Source organism: Clinocottus analis, unplaced genomic scaffold, assembly GCF_023055335.1.
Source record: "Clinocottus analis isolate CAN_PGR_092001 unplaced genomic scaffold, fCliAna1.0.p SCAF_4, whole genome shotgun sequence".
Lineage (NCBI taxonomy): Eukaryota > Metazoa > Chordata > Actinopteri > Perciformes > Cottidae > Clinocottus > Clinocottus analis.
In genome coordinates this window covers 17,549,379-17,560,547 of record NW_027176153.1, presented here as the reverse complement: position 1 = coordinate 17,560,547, position 11,169 = coordinate 17,549,379, and the positions used below count along the sequence as shown (strand labels likewise).

General features: G+C 44.4%; 1 protein-coding gene across 2 annotated transcripts in view; it reads left to right on the top strand.

Moving 5' to 3' along the window:
- Positions 1-9,345, top strand: part of LOC137799995 (protein Wnt-2b) — a 10,241-nt gene extending 896 nt beyond the window's left edge. Inside the window, exons 2-5 of one of the 2 annotated variants that reach the window (XM_068596947.1) lie at positions 1,831-2,051; positions 5,220-5,497; positions 6,364-6,628; positions 8,209-9,345. In XM_068596947.1, the coding sequence (XP_068453048.1) occupies positions 1,831-2,051; positions 5,220-5,497; positions 6,364-6,628; positions 8,209-8,438 (994 nt within the window). In that variant the 3' untranslated portion in view covers positions 8,439-9,345. Of the gene's footprint in view, positions 1-1,814; positions 2,052-5,219; positions 5,502-6,363; positions 6,629-8,208 lie in introns of those variants that run through there. The other variant, XM_068596948.1, reaches the window with a different exon arrangement.
- The last annotated feature ends 1,824 nt before the right edge of the window (positions 9,346-11,169 follow it).

Below are 11,169 nucleotides of genomic sequence, written 5' to 3'. Positions count from 1 at the left end.
ATTAATAAAGAAAATAACCTCTTTTTGTTTTTACGAGTTTGTGAACTTTTCAAGCGTCTTTAAGATTTAGTCCCTGAAAACGCATTTTCCCTTCATGTCAGTTTGTTGGCCTGCCACATCGCGCAATAATAATAGAGCGATAAATGTAATTTACGTCGGCGCTGCTGGCTGAGCGCGTGCTCAGCAAAGGATGGGGCCTGCATGCGTTCAACAAGGCAGAGCAGTCATTAATTCACCAGGTACCGCACACGCGCAAATTACTTCACTAAAATACCCCAAAACCAGCCATCTAGAGCATAGGTGAGGGGTGAACAAAAATATCTCGTTGCCTGCGCAATAACATGCGTGAAAATGTCCATGTGTGTGAGTGTGTTTATGAGAGAAGTGTCTGTGTGTGGGCGGGTATGGGGGTACTGGAATGCCTAATAGTTTGTGTAGATTAAAAGCAGTTATGGGGAGTATAGTGGGACCAGCGAGTGTAGAAGCTTTTGGCTGGGCATTATTGGCTTTGAGGGGAATTCAGTGCAGGGGATACAGTCTCTAACTGTTCATCACGTTTCTGTGGGGAAATGGACAGATACGGAAATGAGTGTGGGATGTTTGAGCTATTTGAGAAAGGTGAAAAATGCATAAACAATGTCACAAAGACATGCATTCTCATTTTTGTGTGTGTAAAATATCAAAAGTTTCTGATAACATTTAAGAAAATGATCCGTTTATTCGTCTTTTTCAGTGTTTCTTGCGATCCAGTAGGGCTTGAGCAGATGACATGGCAAGAGGAGGTTGATGTAATATCAGCTGCGTCATCAGAAGCAATAAAAGCCTTCCATTTGTGTCCCACTTGTCTTTCCTCTGCGATTCACAGTGAAGTCGCAGGGCTTTACAGCATGTTGTTTTAGACCTGTGGATAATGATTTACTATCCTATTAAAACCACAAGTCCTCCTGACTCTCAGAGAGAAAATGAAGTGTGAATTGCGTCTCTGGCTTTTCCCTTTGATGAGCACTCTGTTCTTATTCCTCCTCTCTAATCCCACTCTGGGGAGCAGAGAGCCTCCAGTCTCCATCCTCTGGCCCGACCTCGTAAAACACGACCACACAGCTTCACGCTCCCTGACCTCCACTCGCTGACCCGCCAAAACCCTGCAGCCACCAGCGCTGCAAGAGGTCTCATGCACACACCATTAGGTTTAAAGTCATATCTCTTAGGGTAATCTCAAAGCAGAATGCATCTTACTAGGAAACTGTATCGGAGTTTCTTTTATCAGAGCAGTGAGAAAGATTGGAGGCATGCACGATAACGGTGAATATGAGCATGAGAGCGAACAGGCACAAGACATGAGAGGAGTAAAGTGAGTAAATGGGGACTTAGTCTGACAGGGTTATTGGAGGCCCCAGACTCCATGCTCTGATTTGTGACGACATGATTTCTGGACTATTCCTTCGGGAAACATTTGAACACACACACACACACACACACACACACACACACAGTTCTTGTGGGGAGAGGTTAAGTGCTTATTTATTTGGAGAGCGGAGTAAATGGTTTCCACTCCCCTCCAGCTCGCAAACCTTAAACTGTTAAGTGTAGTGAACTCTGACTCACAGAGGACTGTTACTGCAGCTCTCGTTCACACCACTCAACACCTTCGCGTGTGTGCGCGTGGATCCACATGTGGAAATCCCTGCCATATCAGGGTGCCTAATTAATTGCAATACACCATTAGTCACTGCTGTGACTTTGCATCCTGCGGAGGAATCCTTTCAAATGAAGTTGGTGTGGATTCAGTTCAAACCCACCACCGAATGGCTCGTGTCTGTGCGTCTCCAGGTACATTGGGGCTCTGGGGGCCCGTGTGATCTGCGACAACATCCCAGGCTTGGTGAATAAGCAGCGGCAGCTCTGTCAGCGCCACCCGGACATCATGCAGGCCATCGGCGAGGGCACCAAAGAGTGGATCCGAGAGTGCCAGCACCAATTCAGACACCACCGCTGGAACTGCAGCACACTGGACCGCGACCACACCGTGTTCGGACGTGTCTTGCTACGGAGTAAGTCAATGGGTGTGTCTACATATCTTCCCGTCTAATTAGTGATTGAGGCCAAAGAGATACTGAAGCCGAGCCTCATCTGCCTCCTATCTCACTCCTCGTTCTCGTCCTTCTTCATTTTTACTGCCTCTCTCCTCTCCTCTCCGTCCATCTCCGCTCACTCTGGTCTTTCTCCGATCTTTCCCTCTCACGTATGCTGCTGCTCCGTGTTTATAGACGCTAATGGACTGTTGTAATGCCTTACGCCTCGTCAATAAACACACGGGCTTCGAGACGCAGGCTCGTCGTCTTTTTTGTTTTTCCACTCCTGCCAGACCTCTCTGTTGTGTAATAGATGCATGCCTTTAGACATGCACACGGGCACACGTGGATTTTACAACATACATATTTTTTAGCTGTCTTTGTAGACAGTGCATGTACACTTCCTCCTGATAATAGGTTTCTTAACTGCATACTCGTGAATATTTATTGAATAATAAAGCGACAGGCGCTCTGCAGTAAAAACACCTGATAGGGAAGGTGTCCTCCGCCAGCTGGCTATTTTGCATTAACGATTAAATGATGGCAGCTTGATGAATTGTTCATCACACATTATTTTGCACTAATTCCGCAGTAGCCATTACGCATAATGACAGCGGCATTATGATTGCTGGGCACGTACACAGTGATGCACCTGTAAGTCACTGTTGCATGCAGTGCAGTCAATAAAAAAGACTGTTTCTGTGATGCTACACCATTGGGGTTATGGTTGAGGCTTATACTTTCTCTTGACTGTTGCCTTTAAGGCAGTGGTTCTCAAACCTTTTCTGTCACGCCCCACTTTGGAGGAAACAAAATCTTCGGGCCCCACCGCCCCGACAACATTGGAACAAAATGGTTCAACTTTTTGAGACTCTTTTTTTTTTATTAAAAGATTAAAGAAAATGTAAATCCCTTTCAAGTAAACCAGATTGCTCCATCAGACAAACACTAATAACATGTGCAATCACTTTGTTAAAACAATACAAATAAAGTTATATACGTGCGAAAAATAACTCATATTTGGCAAAAAAGATTACCAAGAAAGCCGGTTGGATCCCTGTTTTCTCCCCATAGTTTCATGTTGAAGTGTCCTTGAGCAAGACACTGAAGCCCCAGTGCTTCACAGCAGCACAAAGCTCCTTAATTACTAAGGATGGTAAAATGCAGAGAATAATCTGTGGGATTAATAAAGGATTGTTGAAAAAAAATAAATTAAAAATTAAAATTTGAGAATCTGCAACTCCCCCGCGCCCGCCTGTACTACCTCCACGCCCCACTAGAGGGTCGCGCCCCACAATTTGAGAACCACTGCTTGAAGGCAAGGACAAAAAGGTTAAAGCTTAATTTATAGTGAATCTGATTCAGGTTGCATACATCAACGTGGTTGTATCCACAGACTTAGTAGCAGACCTGCTACTGGTCCTCCGCCATCCACCCGAAGCATGCGTCAGGGTTAACAATGCATCGGAAAAAAATGGAGATATAGAGATACGGGCTTCATGTGTAGAGGACAGAAATAAACAGTGATGTGGATGTAAATATTTAAAGAGATATTCTCACTGTCAGACAAACAGCGCAGATTTGAATGATGACCAGCAATACCTTCCTGCATCCTCCCCCACACACGCCGCCTCAACAGCACCCACTGCCCCCTTTTTCCTCAGAGATGAAGTGGGACATTCCAGTGAATGAAGAGCATGGGACCACACCGACTCATCTATCCTCAGCCGGTTCAGATTGTTTTCAGATACAAAAGTCCTCCACCGTATACATTTAACTCAATACTATATCAGTTTTTGTGATGTTATTTTAAAGTGCTGGTACTTCAGTATTTCCCAATTCCTAAAAGTAGGAAATATTCCTTCACTCATGTATTTATGTGCTACTTTGCAGTACAGTGTTGTAAGTCCTTGAGGCCGGCTGTGATAAAACTAAAACAATTATGTGTGTGAGTATGTTTAGAAACAGAAACTATTGTTGAATTATGTTGAACTATCCGAACCAAAGTGTTTGATGAAAGACCTGACAGAACAAGTGACCAACTGACGGACCAAAAAATGACTCTCATTTATAAATTTAAAAAGCTAACTCAACCACAAGGGCATCATCCAGACAATGGACCGCACGCACATTTTGTAGTTCATCTTCAAAAAAGGAAAGCATTCAAGCACATTTTCTATTTTTGCTTTGGAAGTATACTTTGTACCTCCTCACCCAGAGACTAGCTGATGCTAGTGGAGCGGGGCACTAAAACATGAGACCAGCTGATCAACTCACACTGCAGCTCTCTTAATAACACTGCAGCACAGAGGCTGTTCTCCACACACAGAGATATGACGTGAACAACAACACAATGGAGCGCTCTGCTTACCCTCAGATTCACAGTTGGACTTTTTTTTATGTACACAAGAAGCTAATTCATGCAGAGGATGAGTTTACCCACTGAAAATAATGTAACCTCATTTCAGATGCATCCCTTTCTTCTATCTGAAACAGCATTTGAGTTGTTTTAACTTTGAGAACAGAGGCACCAAATGAAAACCACATTCGTCTGTTAGGCTGTGACTAAAGATGGACAAGATCTTCTGCCTCTGGCTGTTGTCTTTTGAGGTATTCACTCCCAAGGGCGCTGCAAAAAGCAACTGCGACTAAACACTATATCTAATTCTCTATGTGTCTTTGGCCACACAATAGATGACTCATATTCGAAGGAACTAAAGAGACCAGAAAAGCACAGCAATGGTAGAAAATGCTGTCATGACATCACCCTGGTGCTGATTAATGGGGTATCACTGTGTCTGTATTTAAACAATTTATGTGAGCAGAGGAGAGCCCCGCAGCTGGGATTATTTCCATGATAATATTTAAACAGAGCTGTCCTATACTCCACATCAGGCCTGATATGCCCCCGTCAGCTGCACCCTCATGTTCTGATGCCTGACACCCAGGCCTGGTCATGGCATTCAGTGTATCTGTGCATGCATGTGAGGTGCACAGTTTGAGGTCTTTAGATTATACAACGTCTATTGTATTCCATGATATTAGTAACTACAAATTCAATATTCATGAATAGATTGCGCTATTCCAACCTCTACCTCTCAACTCTCGGTTATTTTTTTGTGCTTTCTCTCTGTTTCTCTTTCTCAGGCAGTCGTGAAGCAGCATTCGTCTACGCCATCTCCTCAGCAGGAGTGGTGTATGCGCTTACTCGCGCCTGCAGCCAGGGGGAGCTGAAATCGTGTAACTGCGACCCACACAAGCGAGGACGGGCTAGCGACGAGAGAGGAGACTTTGACTGGGGCGGCTGTAGTGATAACATCAACTATGGGATCAAGTTTGCCAAAGTCTTCATCGATGCCAAAGAGAGGACAGTCCGAGATGCGAGGGCCCTCATGAACCTACATAACAACCGCTGTGGCAGAACAGTAAGTGGACAATTACAGCCGCACCAATTAACCCAAATAACCACAAAAAAAAGCTCACTTACATCTAGTGATATATCTAGCTGTGCAGGTATTTACACCTGGTATTAACCTGTAATCCTTCTTTGGCAATGTTATGTTGGTCATGATAATAGGCGTTTGTATTTAACCTTAAGCTATTTAAGTTCCACCTGCACTGCGATCAAATCTCCACAATGACGTAGGTGGAGCCGACAAACTCGCGGATGCAGAGTTACCCAGCAACTTGTTGGAGAGATTTGTTTCTTAGCAACGCAGACAAACTGTACGGAGAGCATTCGCACTTTGCTGGGATCCAAGATGAATTCAATGTCATTCCAAATTGCAAAGCTTTCTGACTGCATCTCAGGGCTTTCCATTCATATTTGAATTCAAAAACTACAGTTTGAATGTGGGAAAATATTCAATATTTGACCTGTACCTGTAAAATTGTCAGTTCATAAGTGTTCACAGGTCGTGCCCTAGGATAAGCTAGGATAAGCTATCCAGGATTCAGATTGCTTTCATTCAGATTTTTTTTTAAACGGTGTCAGACTTGCGTTTACACCTTGCGTTGACATGTGTTCTTATACAGATACAATTTTCAGAACGCATGTTGATACAAAGTTGAAATTGGATTTGAGTTTTTTCGTCGCTAGCCCAATGTCGGTAAAAGGAATTTTGTCTTTGGGTCTCACAGCCGTAAAATAAAAACTTTCAGAGGAATCATATCTTTCCAGAAAGTGCATTTAAGGTCCTTTTTCTTTCAATGCTTTAATGCTGCATTTGCAGAACATGTGAAGGTAAACGTCAAGATGGCTAAACACATACACACCTCTGTCTGTTTTTAGGCAGTTAAGCGGTTCATGAAGCTGGAGTGTAAATGCCACGGTGTGAGTGGCTCGTGCACACTGCGGACATGTTGGATGGCCATGTCAGACTTTAGGAAGACTGGTGACTACCTGAGGAGGAAATACAACGGGGCCATCGAGGTGATGATGAACCAGGATGGGACAGGCTTCACTGTAGCTAACAAAGCCTTCAGGAAGGCCACCAAGAACGACCTGGTCTACTTTGAGAACTCTCCGGATTACTGCCTGCAAGACAAAACAGCAGGTGAGACGGCAAAAAGAGTGAAGAAGAAGGTGGACTGGATTGAAAGACGAAGAAAGGCAGTCTCTCATGGGCGTTGATGGATTGTCTCGACTGTGTTATGTTTTAGGGGTGTTAAGTGTATGTTGTGTGTATGTTCATGCATGACTAGTGTTTGCTTGTGTTTGTGTGTGCATGTGTGTGTGTGTGTGTGTGTGTGTGTGTGTGTGTGTGTGTGTGTGTGTGTAATGGTTGTCAGATAACACAGCAGGACTTCTGTGATGTCAGTGGAAGCTAATATCCTTGTACCCTGGGGACATTCTTTGACCACCTGACCTCTATCAGTCTCTGTCAAAACACACACACACAAACACACACACACACACACACACACACACACACACACACACACACACACACACACACACACACTCACACGTACACCCATACACACATACATACACACTCTCCTATGGTCAAAGGAAATGTTGATCAACCTTTACACAACACGCCCAATTAGGTATGCCTGTGTCTGATTGGCCGGTTGATTGATGAAATGTTGTCAAACCAACTTTGACAATAGTTGACATCAACACCTCCATCTCTCAGAAGCTCTGTCCAGTTCTTCCTCGCTCCTTTTTTGTCTTTGGTCCCTTGGTCCATCCTCCCCCTCTTTCTCACCTTCCCAGTGGAATCCAGTGCCTGGGGACACAAGCAGCTAATTTAAAAAAAAAAAAAATCACTTCTTTCTGTCTGTCACAGTCTCTCCCTCTCTGTCTGTCTGAACTAAGCGTAGCTGGAGGGCAGAGTGGGCCTCAGAGTGTGAGAGCCTGTCTGTCTGTCACGCTCCACTGTCCATTTAACCCTCACACGCACACGCATGCACACACACACACACACACACACACACACACACACACACACACACACACACACACACACACACAGAAAGCTTCAAAGGAAGCAGTGGCTTGGGAAAGGCAGTGTAACTATAGGCCACTCTACCAACACTGCATAGTTGTGTGTGTGGGTCTGTTGTTCTATGGGCAGCTTGTTGTGATAGGTAGCAGTTCAAACAGGGAGCTTCTCACACGAAACACCAGCACTAATCTCTGTGGGTATGACATTCACATAAGACAATATGCCACTGCATTAGGTCATATCCAGAGTGCTAAACACTACTGAATACTTTAGGGCCAGACATGGATTTTGCAATACAGTCTTTAACGCGATAAACACACAAACACATTTTGGTTTATACAACACCCGATGAACTTTGTCATTCCCACACAGTTTATACTTTCTATGGTTACGTAAGGCGCCCATGTTAGCAGGTTAGCGTGACTGCACGGCTCAACTGCGGCTCATAAGCATGTGGTGTCCACGCAGACAGCATTGCTGCTGCAGAGCTGCTACTGCCAGTTTTCAACTGATCATTTGGACTCAACTAATCGATGGATTCATGTTTGTTTGTCTTTCTATTGAAATGACCCACCAGATGTTTTCAGTCGAATAACTGTGAGAGAAGTAAAACACAAAAGACCAGAAACTAGCTTTCGTTCACTTTGAGCTTTTATTGGCTAACTCTTTTGTGCTTTGTGCAGGCTCCCTGGGCACGGCCGGGCGGGTCTGCAATAAGACATCACGCGGCACGGATGGCTGTGAGGTCATGTGCTGTGGGCGGGGCTACGACACCACGAGAGTCAAGCAGATCACTAAGTGCGAGTGCAAGTTCAAATGGTGCTGCGCCGTGGAGTGTAAGGACTGCGAGGAAGCTGTGGACATACACACGTGCAAAGCTCCCAAGCCAGCTGAACGGTTGGATCAGACCTGAGGACACGCCCCCACTAACCTCCTGTAACGCAAACCCGCCCCTTTTCCCTTTTCGGGACATCCTGTGGAACATGGTCTTCTGGGAAAGTTTGTCCGAAAGTGCTCTGCATCTCTGCCCTCCCCTGCCCCAACCTCGGATCATCATTGCATGGCTTTTTTACCTGTCCCTGTGAAAGCACTATAGTTCAGTACCCATCAATATGAATTAACACCCATTAGCCCCTTTTTGTGAATGGCCCTGTGACTGAACTGCTGGGATCATATGAACGCTGAAACTAATGAACACTTTGTGGTGATGGTGGTTTGGACTTTTATCGAAGATTCAGCCCAGAAGGCTGTTTTTCTAGCGTGTTGTACTGGGTTAAAATGGTTTGTTGCTTTCCTGATGCTTTAAAGACCCATTTTTACATTAACTGAGCCTTAAAACGTATCCAGTATTATTACAGCAACATCATATACTCACATAATGTTCTTTTTTGGGGAGGAAAATAGACTTTTATCTACCAAATACTTGGTTGGACTTTGGGGAGTAGCTTGACAAGTGCACTTTGAGAAGTGGACATGGAAGTGTAAGTTTGGCCCTGTGAGGCCCAACAGAAGTCCAGGCAGAGGACTACCAGAGTACAGGAAGATGGACACTCGATGAATAAATGGACAGATGCATCATTGGGACTTTGAATGCAGCTGTAAAAAAAAATAAGAAAAAGACCAAAAAAACTGTTTAAAGTGATTTATTTAAAATGTAAAGTGTTGTTTCATTTCTCATCTTCGGATGAGACTGCACTACATTGGCTGACACGAGGAGAGAGAAGAGCACTCCAATTATTATGATTATACAGTGTACTCGAGTTTCCAGTGTGTAAGATGACAAACTACCACCACAACATCAGACAAATTCCACTTATATGCTCTCCAACTTGCTTGTATAACATTGTGTATATTGCCTTATCAATACAGATGTTCATATGAAATATATGGTGCATTACTATGACACTGGAATGCTTGTTTTTTGTTCAGACAGACAGACATAGCGGTTGAAGGCAATAAAGAGACTAGATACAGACAGAGCAGAACTAATCAGTGTGACCGAGCAGGATAGTGAGTAAGTTCCTGTTGTACTGCTGTCATAACCTGCCATGTTATTCCCATCACACACATACACATCTACACACATACACACACACTGTCGGTCCTCAGCAGCAGCAGTTGAGAGACACTGGGGCAGTAATAATAATACAATCTATGTCGGTAACAAAGGCTGATTCTATGTGAGTTGGGGTGGGGTGTGTTATATCAGTCAAGGGGAGGGAAGTGTTTAATTAAAGGCCCGACCTAAACCCCAACCCCTGCTGGCCTCATCCCACCCTTTGCTATGTGGAATTCCAGGTGGGTCCCAGGCTAATGACTAGATGGCTATAATTACCCGGGGCTGTTGATAGCTGGTGATTGGACATGGTCGTGCCACAGAGGACCTAGTGTGGGCTCCTGCCGGGACCACATTTAATCAAAGGCTTCTTGGCCGGCTTATCAAAGGGAATACTTTCCAGCAATCTTCTCTGCCTCGGCCCCCTCTTCTATCTCAGACTCTCTGTCCGGTTCAGTCTCTGTTACATTGGAGCCCAGAGACTCTCGTTGACGTGAATTCAAAGGGGTATTGCGCTCCAGCACAAACTTAAGACAAAAAGTGCTATTTAAACATCAATAATAAATGAAATAGTTCACTGCAATTTCATTCAGCAAACTATATTTGTTTTCTGTAAGGCTATAATCCTGCATGTTCGGGTCCATATGTGTCCCAGTGGTAAGATCCCTTCTCCTTACCCAGACATGGGACAGGATGCAGCCATGTTCAGGCGCCTGCCCTGGAGATACCTTCATGCAGGAAGCAGACACCAGCTGAAATGTAAAAAAGACAAATTGCTTTTCTATGTCTCTTCAATCAATACAATCTCCTCATGCGTTGTTGCTTTTTAATCAACGTTTTTTTTTTTCAAATTATGATTCACCTTTCAGTCTACCAACTGCCCAAAAATGAGCCCTCAACATCCCAGGTCTTTGAATAGCCACGGTAGGCCTATATCGTGAGATAAGATGAACGTTATTGTCCCTCAGGGTCATATCAGCAAGCAATTCCATTTTATTGAGACTATTCTCATGCCAACGTGGCAGAGTCTATCTGTGTCCTGGATGCCAGGATAAGAGCCTCCTGCAGTTTCACAGGAAAATCAGTCTTTACAGCTTCCAAGTGGAGCTGAAGGCCCAGAAATGGCATCAAGCAACACAGGAGGAGGTCAACTTGGATGCTTTTTGTCGGTGATTACGATGTCATTACTGGCTATGATAATATTGCACTCCTCAAATTAATAACTGAGATCTGGCAACAAAAGTGGGGTTACTAAAAAGAAGATCTCACGGGTTTTAAACAAGCCCCTGGGCGAGCTGAAGTTATTTGGAAGAGAAAGTAATGGCCGACAGTGAAATTCTCACCTCGCCTTTGTGACCATTCATCGCAGTTTAAAGCCCGACTTTGTGGTTCAATTTGTCCTGCTGCACCTGTGGCAGTTGTGCGTGCACAGTTTTTCTTTGTCATGGGTATTTAGTATGGACATTAAGGATGCGCTCACTTTTGGTCTTGTTGGTTTGACTGTAATGAATGTCTTGACTGCTTGTATTCATCTCCCCCATTGCAGTAATGTCATCCCTGGTTTTAGATCCAATATTCACCCAACGCA